The sequence below is a fragment of the Corapipo altera genome, unplaced genomic scaffold (genome assembly GCF_003945725.1).
Source record: "Corapipo altera isolate COAL_440 unplaced genomic scaffold, ASM394572v1 0, whole genome shotgun sequence".
In the NCBI taxonomy this organism is placed as follows: Eukaryota; Metazoa; Chordata; class Aves; order Passeriformes; family Pipridae; genus Corapipo; species Corapipo altera.
In genome coordinates, this window is record NW_020884872.1 from 32154346 (window position 1) to 32172604 (window position 18259).

Here is an 18259-nt window from a genome sequence, read left to right on the forward strand (position 1 = left end):
TATTATGCAGTGGATGATTCTGTTATATCAAGTCTACTGCAAATACCACGATTCTAATTCGATATGTCCTAATTTTGAATACAGCCTCACCAAATGAAGTGCAGATCAGACTAACAAATCTATGCATACTCTGTCTTGGAAGAGCATCTGCATAGAAAAATAAGTATGACTCAAAACTATACTCAAATGAGACACATCAGTGGACTGCTGCACTAACACATCAAATACACAAACCGTCACAGAATTGTTGGAGATGGAAGGCTAAAGCAGGTCCATCTAGAGCATGTAGCTTGGGATCACGTCCAGGTAGGTTTTGAATATCTCCAGAGAAGGAGAGTCCACAACCTCCCTGGGCAGCCTGTTCCAGTGCTTTGTCACCCTCAAAGTAAAAACATTTTCCTCATATTCAGATGGAATATCCTGTGCTTTTCTTTGTGCCCACTGCCCCTTGTCCTGCTGCTGGACACCACTGACAAGAGTCTGGATCCACTCTCTTGACACCCACCCTTAAGATATTCGTATGCATTGATAAGATCCCTTCTCAGTTTTCTGCAGGATAAACAGACACAGCTCCCTCAGCCTTTCCTCATAAGAGAGATGATCCATTTCCCAATCATCTTCATAGCCCTTCGCTGAACCCACTCTATTAGTTCCTTGTCTTTCTTCGATGGGGAAGCCCAGAACTGGACACAGTACTCCTGATGTAACCTCACTAGGGATAAGTAGAGGGCAGGATTGCCTCTCTTGACCTGCTGGCCTTGCTGTTCCTAGTGCATCCTAGGATACCATTGGCCTTCTTGGCCACAAGGGCATGTTGCTGACTGATGGGCAACTTGCTGTGCACCAGGAACCCCAGGTCCTTCTCTGCAGGGCTGTTTTCCATCAGGTCAGCCCCTAACCTGTACTGGGGAATGGGGTTATTCCTGCCTAGGTACAGGATCCCACACTTGCCTTTATTGAACTTCTTTAGGTTCCTCCCTGCCCAACTCTCCATCCTGTCCAAGTCTCACTGACTGGCAGCCTTCTGGTGTATCAGCCACTCCTCCTGGTTTTGTATTACCAACAAACTCGCTGAGGGTACACTCCATCCCTTCATCCAGGTCATTGATGAATAAATTGAACAAGACTGGTCCCAGCACTGACCCCTGAGGAACATTGCTCACTGTAGGCCTACAACTGGACTCTGTGCTGCTGATCACAACCCTCTGAGCTCTGCTGTTTGTCCAGTTCTTGATCCATCTCACTGTACAAGCATCTAATGCACACTTTCTGATCTTACCTATGAGGATCTTATGGGAGACAGTGACAAACGCCTTGCTGAAGACAAGGCAGACAACATGCGCTTCTCTTCCCTCCTCTACCCAGGCAGAATGACAGTACAGATCTCTGAACAACGTAATTGTAAAGGGACATTTGGCAGCTTGTTTTGCAGATTGCACATTCTTTTAACAGATGTGATAGCAATGGTCTAATAAGCAGTTAAACTGCAGGATAAACATACTCAGACTACTCTAATAAAGGTAGGATTGAAGTGTTAGTATACCACCTTGTACAGTGGTCTTTGTGTCTTCATTCTTTTCCTTGCTACTTTCAACATCAAAAATGTATTGGTTACAAGAGGAGCCCTTTGGGGGAAATTTATTTGTGTACAAAAAGGGAGACACTGTAACAAATTGAACAGGTTGCTTACCCTGAAACTAATCTGAGAACTCAGAAAAATGCAATATAAGAGTGGGAATATGATGGTGTGATCAGAAAAGCCATTGGGAAAAAAAAAATGAAGAGGTCATATTTGTTTTTCCTGGTTTTCAGACAGAAATAATTGCACATGAAGAATGATAGATGTGCACAGTCAAAATGCTATTTTTGAGTAAATTGTCCCTGTTCTTACAGTAGGGAACAAGTTATTATACCTAATCATGTGCCTGCACAGAAGACTATTGCCTCAGAATAACGTTATGGTGGCTGCCAAAATCAAGAGCTTTAAAGTTGAAGAACACTAGAACATAAATGGATGATGAACTCCTAACTGTACTTTCCTGTAAATCACTATTAAGATTTTTCTTGAAATGTGTCTTTGCCTCCCTTTTTTCCACCAAGGAATCCTTTATCATTCATTAGACAGAATAAGTAGGTACTGATTACACATTACCTACTGAATAAGCAGCTATTTAGAAAAGTAATCTTCACCAGCCAGTTAACAGTGCCTTATTTACTGCACACCCAGAGCCTGCAGTAAATACAGAATTATTCATTTTTTCATGGTCTTTTCTGGGCCACTCATCACTGTAGTATTTGCATGCCTCAAGAACATAGATGAATTTATTGCTGCCGAAAGAAACCATTATTATTATTCCCATTTTACAGCTGAAGAGATAGGGAGTTGCCTGGAGCTACACAGTGAATTAGTGGTAGAGCAAAGATTAAAATTCATGGCTAGAAACCCTGTGCACTTTACTGGAAACTGCACAGCCTTGCAGTCAGAGGTGCCGAGAAACCACAGCTCTCACCAACTTTGACTACCATGCAAGAGCTCTGTAAACCTTGGGCAGCTCAAGCTGGTCATCCATAAAATAAGACATGCAGTTGAAAGTTAGCTTCCAGAATTTTGGATTTATCTTCACATTAAGAGACTAATACTTCAGTCCGGTGTTTACAAAAGGGTTTTGAACCTGGTTCACCTGTGCCTGGGTGATACCTTAGCTAGCGGCGTGCTGGTGGTTCCAGGGTGTGTAATTTACTTTTCTGTGGTGTAGATACCGGAACTCAAAAAGCTGTGATAAAAGCACCATAATCTGATTTCAACAGAATGGCACTTAATAATGAAATGCAGTAGGAGTGGAAAACTGTCAGGCTTTATGTCTCTTTTCTTGGATTCTTCATCTGAAACTCATTCCCTCCTGCTGTCTTGGACATACCCAGGATTCTGCTCCAGCATTCTCTACGCGAAAAGCATCTGACTAACATTTGATGGCTCTCATTTTTTTTCTTTTTAGTAAACTGGGATAACACCAGTAGATCAAACTGCAATCCTTCTAGTGGTCATATTTTATTTAAGTCACTGTTTTCTCTTTGAAGCTATTCTTTTGATCCTCTTCTGTGCAACTGAGATGCTATGTTTATTGATCATTCCCACTCTTTGTCTGCTAAAATTAATACAGGTGTTAGCTCCTTGCATCCACAAGTGATCTGTTTAGACAAACAGGTAAAGTTTCTTGTAAATAATTGACCAGCAGCCTGATCCATTCAAAATATATGACCCCAAACTTGAAACTAGTTTTCAGTCACTAAAGGTGAAAGGCAGGGTGATGAATCCAGCTTCTCTTACTTACGCAAGGAGTCTTGTTTCTCAAAAATATGCAGCCAATAGAGTTGCTGTGGACTTTAAAGGAGGATCAGACACAATAAATGTGCCGCCAGGAGACCTGGACAATGTGTTGCCTTGTCCCCCCAGTTCATTTGCCTGTTTGCTTCCTTCAAAAGCTACAGCACAAGTAGTGAAAAAAACCACTCTGCATCCAGGAATGAACGTGGATCTGCTACATTCAGCATAAATATGCTGAACACTCACTCATCTTTATAAGCAGAACAGTTTATGAGGAGAGAACAAGGAAAATCCATAAAAAATTCCCTATGGCCAAATAGAAAATGACTGCCCATAGCAAAGAGTTAATTTGACTTTTTCACAGCCCAAGGGAAAGTCCGAAGCATGGGTTGAGCATGACTCCTCACAGCTATTCTCAATTCTTTCTGCAACTGTATCCTCCTCTTCCATCCTACTAACATTTTTAGAAATATTGAAACAAACATGCTCATTAACTTTAGCGTTTGAGTCTACTTTTTTTCCACTGACTAATACAAATTGGCAAATTTGAGCCTGCTCTGCAGTGGTTTTGTGAGCAAGCCACTTGCATTTTTCATTGAATAAATTTCTACTAAAATGAAAAAAAAATGCGCCTATTTAATATTTCTGACAAATCTCATTCTTCAGATTCAAACAAACTCTCATTGACTTAATCATAATTGCTGGGTCACACTCCAGGCATAACCTTGGCTGATGCATGGGTGTAGTTTTGCTGCCCTTCACTTGGCCAATTTATACTGCATGAAAATCTGGTTTATTGACTCAAATATATATGTTACTATTTTTATCTGTCTGAATTGTACTGCACTGGAACTGACAAAACCTTTTCCTACAAAGCTGTAGGACTGGCATCACCTGCATTGGTGTAGTATATTATAATGGTTGCTATAGTTCAATCATTAATATTTAATATCCTGTAGTGTTATATATAGATCATTTTGAAATCTCCATCAATATATTTTTCAAAACAAGGCACTGTCAGGTTATTTCCTTTTCCTTTTTTTTTTTTTTTTTTTTAGTAGCTCGGTTCAATTTCTGCAAAAGCTAATTCTAGATAAAACAATTTAAAATTTCATTTTTCTTGGAATTTTATTGATTATATCACTTGAATCTATACAACAGAAGTCACATTTAATGGGATTCGGAACTGCTGAGAACATTTATTCCCACCTAACCCTTGCCAATAAATTCAGCCTGAAAATCAGCACATTGCAAATCCTAAAATAAATGTACGTTGTGTCTACAGATTTCCAAATGGTATACATTAATGTATTTTTCTGTAGCAGCAGCTAATTTTTATAATGAATCGTTACAGGGTGACTGGAAGGCTTATGTGAAATTTTACGGAAGTGGATATTAATATTTTTTGGCATCTTTGACAGTTACCTATATTGATCAGAAGCAGAAATAATGAGTTCTGTCAGTAGCCCAGCACACATATAAACAATACAGGGAAATGAAATAAATACGGAAACTATAGCAGCCAAAAAAGAACTGAGTTCATCACAACAACTTAAAACATACTAACCAAATCGTATCTTAGAATTTACATAGCCAAAAACCAATTCGCAGGTAGGCTTGATATGTACATACATGTATGAATATGCATAAATGTGTAGAGCTTATAACCTAAATATGAGAGAGGGAAAGGTATACATACATGTGTATGTAGAATAAAATTCAGAGATGTACTCCAAACGTCAAATAGATTTTGGTACCTCTTGTCTGTATTTAACCAATTTCTAAACTTCAAATACTCTGTCCTTAACATCACTTAGTACATTAGTTTAGTATAATCCTATATTGTCCATTAGTAAATTCACCTTCCATCCATTATGAATATTTGAATATATACTTAATAAAGAATTTATCAAAATTGATCCTTCCCTCTTAGTTCAATGACTTTCTGTGTTGTTCCTTGCAAGATTTGTTATCTCCTTCCTGTTATGGGGAATTACATGTACAGTAGCGTATGCATAAAGCCTTGAATATTGTTGCATAACTCATATGCTCTAGTTTAAGCCTGATTAAGGTCATATGTATGAAGTTGAATTATTGTAGACATTCTCCACAAAGTTCTTTCTTACTTAGATGGGGTTTTGCTCGTCTGTATCATTAAAGATGTGCTCTATCCTCACAAGGAGTGCACCATGCAGTGCCATACAGCAAAGATGCACCCAAATCACCAGACAGGAAAACTGAGACCTTAAAGATTATATAAAATGCTACTGTAATGTCCCATTATTTTTCAAATATAGATATAACTGCTACTATAACTAGCTAAAATACGAACCCATAAATTTAACCATTTTGAATAAATTAATCAAAAGTATTTTATACATAATGGGATCATAAAATTCTGATTCAGAAGTTTTCTGAGTTGATGCTCACTTGTGTGTACAAAAACCCCTCAAGCTTACACAAGAAAACTAAAAGGTTTTAGACACAAGCATGTATCACCAATGTTTCATATAATCTACTTGAACACATTAGTTACAAGTATTTTACATGTTTAGAGAACACTTATTCATCCTTTATATTATTGTCTCTTTCTATGCAAAAAAAAGTATGGTTTATATATTTCATGTCTAAAAGTTAAATTCAGCTGGAAGATCCAGAGGCAATCACTTGGGAACGTCAGGATACAATACTGCTGCTGAGTAAAGCACACAGACTGAGAAGACAAAATATGCTTCTGTTTGCTAACTTTGTCTTTTGAATACGGCTGCTTCTCGCTAGGCCTGTGAAGAAGTTTAAGTACACCTATTTGCACTGTAATTCCCATATTATTAGGACAATGTCTATGGTTGCAAAGCAGGAAACCTATAATTGGTCCAGCTCAGAGGTGGGTAAAGTGTGAATTTCACACCTGTATCCACTATGTATAGGTCCATCAAATCAATTTGTTGATAAAGGACAACAAATCTAAAATAACATCATGTTATGAACATTGATTAGTGACACTCTTATTTCAAATCTCCATCTACTTGCAATGCCAATCTCACTCATCCACAGTCTTATTTCTGCTAAAAATACTGTGCCAACAAAAGAAGAAACCAGGAGCATATTTAAGGTGAGATAACAGCAGGCCCTTGTTCATGGGATATAATACTCACAGAGGAGGTGACTTGCTGTAGTTTATGAATACGCAGAAAAACCCAGCATGTATCCTTACAAAACAAGAGGAAAGCAAACCAGAAAGTCACAGCTTATACTGCTACAAAAATTTGTGGACTGTGTGATTCAAGAGGGACTATTGTTAGGTAGACCCTTTCACCTCCTGAATCTAAGACTGTGAACTAGCAGTTCAGGATGCATTTCAAATCCCTTTGGCTTTTGTGGTTTGTATCTGAAGGGCAGACTTTGGTAGACTGTAGGAACATGGAGCAGATTTCACATCTGAACCTAGCAAGAATATGAATAAAACCACAATTCTTCCATGGGAAAAACATTTGTAACCAAGTTTGACCCCATGCTCTGACTTCACATTGCTATTCACTGGTGTGGAGGAAATTCTTTTTTCCAAGGCAGAGGAAAAAAGGGCTATCTCACTGACAAGTTGAACTGATATGAGTGAACTGTCAAAACCTGCCTGTGTGCAGTATTTCCCTGCAAAGGTGCTGCAAGGGCAGTGCAAAGTCTGATGGGCCCCACCATTGGCCCTGGCCAGGTGCTATTCATTGACCAGTGCTAGGCTTTCAACACTTACACTCATCTCAGCCACACAGGTGGAATTTAAACTGTGTAAATCTGGACCAGCTGGGTTAACCTGTAGGGAGGAGAGAATTGGTAAGGGAGAAGGGAATTTTAAGGACTTAGACAATGAAGTGAGTTTGGGGAAAAAGATGGAACCCCTTTATATGGGTGCAGACAAACACGGATGTCACTTTAGGCAAGAGACAACCTTTGCTTTAATGCTCTAATCCAAGGGTTAGAGCATTAAAACATTACAAGGGACTAAAAAATGTTGGAAATGTTCTCCACTCCTTTGAGTGGGAGAGGTATATCTAGGAATCATTTCTCCAATCTAGTGGGGCAAAGTATCCAATAGAGATAGAAAGTAATTTATATTTCCTGCCAGCCACTTCTGAGAAATAGGGCTTCCAGCACCCAGGGCTCTAATCTTGGAGTAGGGACCTCTGTAAGGTGCCTAGAGTGGTTTTCAGAAACACTAAAACTTAGAGCATTCTATAAATCCATGACAACAGTATTCAGGCACACCTTGAATATTCTCTCAGCTGTTAGTCTAATATGTGCAAATGGACTGGAGATTGCCCATAACAGACAGGATGAACTGCCTAAGACAAAATGTAGCCTTTCATTCATTTCTAAACTGAATGCATGCAAAAAGCAACCCGCTCAGGATTAGCATCAGATGAAGTTTTTAAGACCTTTGAACCTGTAGATTTGGGTATCACAACAAATAGCATGCAGAAGCATCAGTGTCACTTGTTAAAGGTGTCGCTTTTCACAACCAGCTAGAATTTTGCTGGAACAGAGCAGACAGTCACCCGCCTTTCACTCCCAGTGGTGCTACTGATGTCTTCTGTGTCACACTAAAAGGAACCATCTCTGAGCAATCCATCCCAGTGTTACGCTACCCCAAGCCACCCTTCATGAAACTCAGTTAAGTAGCTCCCTATTGCCACTGGGGTGCACAGAACAAACCATCAAAACACCAGGTCCAAAAAGCAGCTCTATCTGCAGCATGGCCCATCAGGCAAGTGAAATGCAGTGCACTGGTCATGTTTTGTGGTGTCCATGGCATTACAGAGTGGGCATACATGAAGGGAAAAAGGGCTATCGATATCCCTCTTTATCATTCAGAAATACACCAGATGCCTCAAAGTCTATCCGACTTTATTACTTCTCACATTAGCAAGGTTGTTTGTATCATTTCACTATCAGATACAATTGGGAAATAGTTTGGGGAAAGTAACAGAGAGTTTCACAGGTTGACACAGTTTTCATAGCTTCCAGGATCACAGGATGGTTGAGGCACCTCTGGAGATTAGCCAGGCCCACATCCTGCTCAAGCAGGGTCAGTTACAGTGGGTTTCCCAGGATCATTTACCTTCAGGTTTTGTCTCCACAGACAGAGACTTCACAACATCTTTGGGCAACCTGTTCCTGTGTTTGACCGCTCTCAAAATAAAAATGTGTTTTCTCGTGTTCAGATGGAATGTCATGTTTTTTAACTTGTGCCCACTGTACCTTGCCCTGTCACAGATTCACAGAATCACTTAGGTTGGAAAAGACCTTCAAGATATCAAGTCCAACCTTTGACTGATCACAACTAGACCATGACATTAAGTGCCACATCCTGTCATTTCTTGAACACCTCCAGGGATAGTGACTCCCCCACTTCCCTGGGCAACCTGTTCCAATGCTTAACAACTCTTTCTATGTAGAAATTATTCCTGATGTCCAACCTGAACCTCTCACCCTGTCACTTTTTGCCTGGGAGAAGAGACCAACCCCCATCTGCCCGCAGGTAACTGTAGAGAGTGATAAGGTCTCCCCTGAGCCTCCTTTTCTCCAGGCTAAACAACCCCAGCTTCCTCAGCTGCTCCTCATAAGACTTACATACTGTTAGTGGGTATCACTAAGCAGAGTCTGTCTCCCTCTTCTTCAGCCCTCTGCCTTCAGGTATTAATACACACAGATAAGTTTCCCCCCCCGAGCATCTTCTTTTCCTGGCTGAACAGTCCCAGCTCTCTCTGCCTCTCCTCATAGAAGAGGTGCTCCAGTCCTTAAATAATCTTCTTAGTCCTTTTTCCACTGTGTCTGTGCCTCTCTCATACTGGGGAGCCCAAAGCTGGACCCAGCACTCACCAGGGCTGAGTAAAAGCCTCTTGACTGTGGTTTTTACAGACACTGTTAAAGAAAGGAGTGAAAACAAGACTTTCACCTTTTGTTCAGATCCAGTTTCTATGTTGAGAGTGACTGAGTCAGTATTAGCTGATGATTAGGGATTCCTTCAATGACTGATGAATTCAGACTGCTCTCTATTGGAAAAGGATTTGTATCACCAAAGTCACTATTCCAAGTGCTGCCTTTTGTGGAGTCTTAGCTAGGAGGCCAAAGGCTGAAGATTTCAAGATAACAGGCAGTCCTCTCCACCTAGATGTCAGAAGTGAATTGTTTTGGTAAAAGAGAATATCTCTGAAGAGCCTACTTGGCTCAATTCTGACACCTTCGTGAGTTTTCTGTAGCTCTCTTGGAAGAAGGAATGACTTGATTAATTACAGAGACGCCTTTGGCTGCTGGCAAAACAAGCCATTTTCTAACAGAGTGTCAGTGTTAGGGGTTGGTGTGCATTTCCCAGTGAGCTCCCAGGTGTGTACCACAGTAAAAATCACAGCCCAATTTGCCTGCACTATTGTTTCAGTACCGTGTAGAGAATGATCTAGCTCAAATACATTCGTCCCTACAAATAAGCAACACTACTTAATGAAGTAGGGAGGAGAAATGTCAGAGAGGGACCACACAAAATTTCTACCAAATCTGAAGGAAAATCACAGTATGGAACGGCCGTGCCGGCTGTTGCTAAACACCAGCACAGAGAACAATCAACCAACCAACCAAAGCATTTCCCTGACCCCAATAAAAAGTAATTGTTTTACATACTAAATTCAACATATCCTTTCAAATGTGACAAGGAGGATAAGGGTTACAAACAGGGGGAGTGTGAGTCAGAAAGGAGTGCCTGAAGAAGCGGAAGACATGTACAATACCGTTGCCTTCAAAGTAGCCATCTCTCTATTGCTGGCAATAACTGCTATCACAGACCAAAGCCACCGTCCTGCCGGGATCCAGCCCGAAAACCTACGCGATCAGTGTCTGAGCATCCCGGTACGTGACACCCCGGGCGCTGCCCGGCTCCCCAAGCCCCCCGCGCGGTCCCCGGCCGCTTGTGTGGAGCTGTGCTGCCCTCCGGCGGCGGTGGCCCGAACAGCAGCCCTTGGCTGAGGTCGCCCACCGCAGTGACAGTGACACGGCGGGAGGAGCAGGTGGGCTCGGCGCGGCGTGGGCGGCACCGGATTGCGTGACACCCGCACTCCTCAGCTCGCCCCTTCGCCGAGTAAGGCGTTTTAGTGGCGTTGTTGCCCATGGCAGGGGGGTGGAACTAGGTGATCTCTAAGATTCCTTTCCAACACAAAATGTTCTGTGATTCTATCATTCTTTTCTTTTCTTTAAGCTTTCCTTTTACGTTTTCTTGCTGTTCTGCTCCCCCGATTCCTAAGCGCTTCCTGCCTTTGCTGTTGAGAAGCAGATCTGCAGCATATGGCTTCGTGGAGAAGATGGAACTAGTCAGAGGAACCGAGGCACACTTCTGCTCACTGGGGAGCTGGAGCAAGAGGCCAGAGCACACAGCTCTTGACCATTTGCACAAACGTCTAGGATTATATTCCTATGTCTCGCTTTTGTAAAATTATTTAAAGCTCACATATTTTTACAGCATCACCTATATGGAGATATAAATAGTTTGTACCAGAAATGAAAGCACTGTAGAAAATGTGATTTAAATGCTCCTAGGCAAGAACATTATCATGAGAAACTACTGGCGCTTCATACTACTTTACTCAGATATTTTTAAGCATCCAGAAAGCTGTTCTGATAGCAACATTCATTCACAACTTCATATTTATTGAAGTCACCAAGGAACAACGAGGAACAACGTATGTCATTGGCTCTGCATTTAAGATCATAAATAATTGCTGTAAAACTTGAACACAGCTAAGCACCACATATAGAGCCATAGAACCATAAACTGGTTTGGGTTGGATGGGACCTTTAAAGATCATCTAGTCCAAACCCTGGTAAGTCTCAAGGGAATATTGGAGAGGGGAATGACAAAGAACTGCCTGAGAAAATGCTACTCAATTGATACTAGAAAAATTATTCCTTATTTACACAGAAATTCTCCCTGGGGCTACATTTCTAGTTTTGTTAGGTGGGAAAAAATGTAAACTGAAATTCCTAAGGACCTATTTTCAACTTAGACAGTGCATACCATGGACTAGGTACATATACAGCAGCACCCTCTGTGGCAATGAGCTACAGAATCAATATTGATTTTGGTGGAGGGATTAAATTCATAGGCCTTTTTTATGGATATAGAGAAAAGACAAATGCTTCATTCATCCATAATGTTCCCTTAAAGACAGGCACTACCTCGTTAGATCTGGTAACTTAATAACCAAGTTTGCAGTGTTATTTCAAAGTATGATCACAGCAGTATATATTGAAATCATATATTATCACGTGTAATATGTGCACGCTGCGAAATATTGCATGCATCCCAAGGAATCCCCGGGAACTGGGGCTCATTTCATCATACAACATCATACAACACCCATTTCATCTTTCACATAGCTCGAAAGGCACCTGCAAGGAGTACATTATATATGTGACGAACATGTAGCAAGTGTAAAGCTCCCATTATTGAGGCTGTGAAGCAGTGCATCTATTTTTCTGGAATAGCAGCACACACAATCACAAGGAAACCTCGAAGTTACTGCAAGTCTCCTGGAATTTTTAATGCTGATACAAACCATGGATGTCTAATAATGAGGATGTACAAAGAGAGTTTATGTTGTGGATAGAAAATCCCACTTCAGCATTTAAGAGCTATGATGGTTTTGGTCAGGTCCATCTGCTACAGAAGAGGAGTATAGATACAGATCTGGGTATGTACGGGTGTGTGTATATGTAAGTACGATTATACATGTGTGGTGTAAGGAGCATATGCACCGGCAAGCCTCCGGCGTGGGGGGTGCCCCTGCCCCAAGGTACAGGACACCGGCAGGGCTGGGCTGTGGCAGGGGCTCCCGCTCCCCGAGAACGGTCGGTGCCGGCCGGACTCGCCCGGGACCCAGGCCCGTGGGACGCTCGGTGGGACCTGCTCCCGGGAGTTCGGCGTGGGGAGCCCAGGGAGCCGCTGAAGCCTCCCGGGGCTGCGACGGCTCCGGGAGCGGCCTGTTCCCAGGAGGTCCCCGCCTGGGTCCCCGAGGGTCGGGCGCGCCCCGCACACCTCCCCGCGCTCCCGGCCGCGGTCTCGGCGCGGGGGTGGCGCGGGCGCGGCGCTGCGGCGGGACCGCGCTTGCCAGCGGCCGGGAGGCAGCGTCGCCGCTCCCGCTCCCGCTGTCGCTCCGCAACTTTCAGGCAAACACCGCCCCCTCGCCCTCGTCCCCCCGCCGGCGGCTGGTAAGCGCCGGGCTCCCGCGCCCGGCCGGGCGGACGGAGGGCGGCGGGGAGCCCCGGCCGCGGACCCCCGGGCGGACACCGCCGCGCACATGGCCGCGGGAAACTTCGGCCGGCGGGAGGGGCGGGGGCGAGCCCCAGGGCCTCGCGGGCGCTGGGGAGGGAAGAGGGAAAGGGGCGGCGGGGCGGGCGGGCAGGTGTCCCCATCTGCGGAGCCCTGCGGAGCGGTGCGCGGCGCCCCGGGGCGCAGTGCCCGGGCGGCGGCGGCGGCGAGTGAGCGGCGGTCCCCGGACAGGTGCGGGCGGGCCAGGGCTGCGGGCGCTCAGAGGGGAGCGGCAGCCCCGCAGTGCCCGGTAGGGAGCGGCGCACAGATAGGGGACCCGCTGCGGGGCAGCGCGGGCCGGGCGGCGGGAGCCCCGGGGGACGGCTTTTGGTTCGGGTGTCTTGCCTTGTCGGCGGGGTGGGAGAGTAAGTTGTTGAGCGATATAGCGCGGGGGCACAGGGTTCAGGTGGAAAATCCAGCCAATTCCCCTCAGGGTGTATTTTTGGGGTCTGTTTTGGGTTTTTTGTTGGGTTTTCAGTGTTTCCTTTGTTTGTGTGTTTGGGCTTTGTTTTGGTGTTTATTTGGGGAGGCGGGTTGTTGTGGTTTTGTGGTTTTTTTGTTTGGTTTTTTTTTTGTTTGTTTTGTTTTTAATAGGGCACAGAGGAAAACGTTAGTGCACAATGCTGAAATTGGTGATCTGGTCGCTGAGGCAGGTATCCAGAAAGCGGCATTCACTGGAGCAGCTACATTACTGTCATTCTTCATGCTAGCGTGAGGTTTATGTGCCTTTGAGGGGAAGGTCACTTTTTACCCTCTCCCCCCACCCCCAGCAACCCACCCTCCTTTTGCTAAGCTGTGCATCAGCAGCATGAATTCCAAGAAGCAGTAGGTGTTTCTTGGCATTTCAACTGGGATTTTGGAAAGGGAAACCGGGTATTTAATGGGAAAAAATTGCGATGGAAGCAAAGGATGCGGAGGCTGCACACAGCCCTGGGTTTGCAGGCATGTGGAAGTTGTTGAAATAGGTAAAGGGTTGAAATTGGCATTTGGAAAATGGTGGCTTTTTCTTTAGTTACTTATACAACAGATGAATATAAGGGAAAACTGGGCCACAAAGAATTTTTCCTGTTTTGCAGTTTGCTGTCAGCAGAAGGTAAAACATGTCCTTGAAGACATACAACTTTACATAAACAGCTGATGTTTACATAAGCCTAGATAAGTTTGTGAGAAACGCAGACAGCAGAAGATGCGGTGTTAGCTGAAGTCAGCTATCCCGCTTTTTGTCCGTGCAATAGTTTTCAAATTTTTTTGTATTGTTGCAGCGTAAGAACAAAGTGAACAGCTGCACCTTCACCAAAGCAACCACCTGCATTCCTTTTCTCCTCTGGAATGGACAATGGGATGGTCTCTGACTTTATCATGATCAAAAACTTCTTCCTCTTCTGCGTTTCCATGAGTTTAGCCAGCCACTTTGGGTGAGTTGCCAATTGTGTTTGAATTTTTGCTGTGGGTTTTTTAAGTAAATGAAAAACCATGTCTCTGTGTGGTGTGGAGCAGCTGAACAAAACAACCGGGCTTTGCATTTCATCTTAATGTGCTGTTGTCAGGGGGAAGGGAGTGATTTACTCTCCTGTTCGGGTTTACTCTCGTGTCAGTTCTTCATGCTGTTGCGGGAAGGCTTGGAGGGCACAAAGGGCACAGACCAGGCCTACAGATGCTGAGTGCTCTGACCTGGGCTTAGCACAGCCAGGGGTTGTGGTGCTCCCTGCTTCTGTATCTGTGATGCAAGGATCTTGCACCTTCCCTCTTGCCTGATGGATGCAGGTTATAGGCAGTAGTGCAAGACTGCAACAGTAGAACTCGGTGCATGCTACTAGCTGGTACAGGCTTTCCTGGTGATTAAGCTAAGGTAGTGACTGTTCAGAAGGATGTTTGAGTTTGAAACTTGTTAGAATAATTAGAAATTGTGTTTCCCTGAAGCATATAGCAAGGAATCCTGTTTTCTTATTTTTGCTTTGGGTACTTCCCTGACAGTGATATTCTGAAAGCTGTATCAAAAAAATACTGCAACTATAGCTCTTAGAAAATGAAAAATAATGTCAGAAACCCTCTATTTATATGTTTTTCCTATACGCAGAGATATTAAGAACTTTCCAAAATTGAGCTATGCAATGGAATCTGGAAAAAGCGTTTTGCAAGTGCTCAGGAAACGTAGGTTGATTCTTCTTTGTGGAGGAGAACAATTATTTATGATTTCACCAGAAGAAAAATGAATCCTCCCAACATTCTGATTCACAAGCACACCCATCAGTTCCTTGCTATAAGAAGACACAAAATGGAGATGCAAATCAGTTTCTGATTTCAAGCAAAGTGACTTGTTCCAGATTGGAACTAGGAGTAAGACCAAACCGAGTGATGACTGTCCACACTGTAAGCAAAACTTACCCTGGTCTCCAGCACATGTCCTGTGTACACAGACGGAAGCCTGTGACCACAGTGGTTTATAGGAACAATTATAGGACTGCACTCTACAAAGGATGCAAAGAGTTGTACGCTCATTTATCCACCTTGAGAAAACTTGATCCTGCTTTCACTGTGGTCTAAGAGAAAACTCTCCCAGGACTTTGTGATAGAAATGAAGAGGGCATAGATAGTGTTGGAGTGGTTTTAAACTTGTCTTTACATTGTTGTAATTTGACAAAGTATTTTCAAAATAAGAAAATCTTGATGACTATAACCTTAAGTCCTTCTTGACTGTTCATCGTCCCTGCAGAAGGCAGCACATTGCAATAGTTGAGCATGACCTGCTTGGTATGAGGGGGTCTTTTAACTGTGTTTCTTCTCTAACAGAAGAATAGATAGGTAAGGCTGTAGAAAAAAAAAATAAATCCAAACTTAAAAACAACCCAAAACCCAGAGGGTTTAGCTGTCCCTTTCGACTCCAAAGAAAATACTGAATGAAGGTCCCAGGTAGGAATCAGTATAACGTGTAACCTGGCAGATAATCAAAACAGGACAGTTAGAGGAAACTAGGACATTTGTTTTTTGTGAGTTAGTCAAAAAGCTTCTATGCACTAAAATGAGATCATCACATAAGTTCCCCCCACCTTCCTTGCCCCCCATTTCTAATCTAGTAATTTTAGTCCAGGCCTGTAGAGATAAGCAGCTCCAATTCACTGCACCATTCACACAGTGCCTTAGGGCTGAATTTTGACCCTGCTCAAAAGACAGAGGATGCTCCAGTGCTTCTGTTTCAGAGGCAGAAGCAGTTTCAGAGTGTAATTTGCTAAGTGCTTTGGGACTGACTCTTCAGGACAGAACGGTACAATTAACATGTAGGCTGCTGTATTAACTGCAGGAATCTAATACTGATAACGCTGTTGATAGCAGGTTCTTCTTTATTAGCTTCATCCATGTTTGTACTGTGCTGTTATATTGCAGTGTGTTTTGCAATATGCTTGATAAAAGTGATTGGTTGAAAGAGCACAAATTAAAAACCAAAGTACAGGAGGGCATTAGAGATGAAGCAGAAATTTTTCTGCAGTTCTCCATAGTCATTCCATATTTATATTAAATCATAAATACAGTTTTTGCTGACATAGTCAAAGCCACCTTGGTGGATTTTGATGCACAATGCCTGGTTAAATAAGCAGAAATTACATATCTCAATCTCCTAGGCTATTTGAGAAATCTCTATGAAAGTCTGTGATTAATGTTTAACATAAATGTGTAATGACTATCGAGAATTATCCACACTAATACGCAGTAGAGAAGGACTGTAGACAGAGTTGGTAGAAGTTATTTAAAGAAAAATCAGTGAATTAATTAAAATTCAAAGATGTAGATGAACTGAGAAGAGGATGTGAAGTCTTCCCCGCCTCTCGCTCTGTTGTTGGTATAACAGTTTTATGAGTTTACATCTGCAGAAACGGTCCAGCATGAGTCAAAGCTTTTTCAAGCTTGCTTGAGTTCAGCCTTGAGTTGTATAATGTTCTAGCAACTTATTTTACTTAAGCATTCCAAGATTGTTCACAATTGTCTTGAAACTTTACATTAATAATAAGGCTAGAGAATGACTAAAAGTCAAATATAACCATCAAGAGTGTTTTCAGCTAAGACAAGAGACTGATTCCTTGTGGGCTCTCGAGGAGGCCAGGTATTGGCAGCCCTATGAGGGTTGGAGCCATGGGTGGCTGTTTGCACGCAGATCTGTGTAAGACAAGGTAGCCTGTGTTCAGCTCCACGCTGGCCAATCTTACTGTGTCCTGGCTCTTATTGCACAAGTCGCAGACCATCCATGGGCACATCTCTGGGGACACGTTGGTGATCCACAGTCCTGTTTTGGACATGCAATTTCAGAAATCTGTCTGGAAGCCAAAACCAACAGGGACGGACGTTGTTCATGTACCCACAGTTTAGTTGCCATCTGCTAATAATATTTATAATAGTAGAAACACAGAGAACAGAAGATCCCAATTATATGTAGCCAACCCAGTATTTCTCTGTATACTCTTTGAGAATTCAGTCTATGATGTGTCTGTAGTTTCACATACTTCTTCTCTAGCTCACAGCCCTTATCACTAAGACCATAATCCTACTATTTAGGCAGAACATACCTCTCCTTTAGACCGTTATTTCAAGTTAGTCTCTGCAGCCCTAAGCAGTTAATTCTGCAGGGATATCCCTTTCCAAGTACTTGGGATGCTTGGGAGTTCTTTCTCATATTTTTAAAGACTAATTTTGTAAGAATTATCATATCTTATGCAGTCATGCTTGTCTGTTTATTTTTTTTATTCTGTTTTCCTTTCCTTCTCCATATCTCCAGATACCTTTTTAAACCCATTAGACAATTTTAGTAACTGGAAAACTAAGTGGGTATCTAGAACTTCTTGGAGGAGCCAGACAACCATCAGTCAATCCCACTGCTGAACAGCAGGCTACGGCTTCAGCATCTCTGGTCAACCAGCTGGCCAAATAGCAGGCGTGTACCTGCCGGCCAGCCAGCACGTACTTAGTTTAGGAGAAGCCCTGGCATGCAATGCATCCCAGTGAAGTTACAGGTCAGTGACCTGGAGAGCTGAGAGTACTGAGAGGTGTTTAATGACCCTGGAAGAAATTCAGGACACTGAAAGGGACATTAAGTTGCAAGGGGGTGAGGACTGTAAGATGTCACTCTATAAAAAACAGGCTTTCATTGCACTGCTCACAAATTGCTCCTTCCCAGAAGGTAGTAAAATACTGATCTTTCTAAATAAACAAATTAAATTATTCTTTAAAAATATGAAAATAATATTAAAGCTTCATCATTTTAGTCAGTCCTCTCCTCTGTTTAAATCCCATGTGAAAGAATTGAATCTTCGTTGCACAAATTCACAAAACATCAACATTTTTAGATCTCAAGATTCTATAAGAAATGGGTAGCAAGAGACTAACTTAGAAAAGTAAATCTGTTTCCTCTGATGTATGGCCAGTGTCAGTATCCAAAAGTTTGCAAGTATATTTTCCACTGTCTTTCCCACAAATTGTTAATTTGTCTGAAATTCAGGTATAATTGCAATCCTGTGAAGGCAAGTTATTGGAAATGCTTCTCTTAAGAGAGAGAGAAAAAATTACATCTTTCAGTAGCAAAATACTCTTCAGTTATT

General features: G+C 42.8%; 1 protein-coding gene across 1 annotated transcript in view; it reads left to right on the forward strand.

Annotated features, from left to right (window-relative positions):
• The first annotated feature begins 12946 nt into the window (after positions 1 to 12946).
• The window catches only part of GABRA5 (gamma-aminobutyric acid type A receptor alpha5 subunit), a 53737-nt gene continuing 48424 nt past the window's right edge, over positions 12947 to 18259 (forward strand). Inside the window, exons 1-2 of the mRNA XM_027642602.1 lie at positions 12947 to 13499; positions 13937 to 14089. Coding sequence (XP_027498403.1) covers positions 14004 to 14089 — 86 coding nt within the window. The 5' untranslated portion in view covers positions 12947 to 13499; positions 13937 to 14003. The remainder of the gene's footprint in view (positions 13500 to 13936; positions 14090 to 18259) is intronic.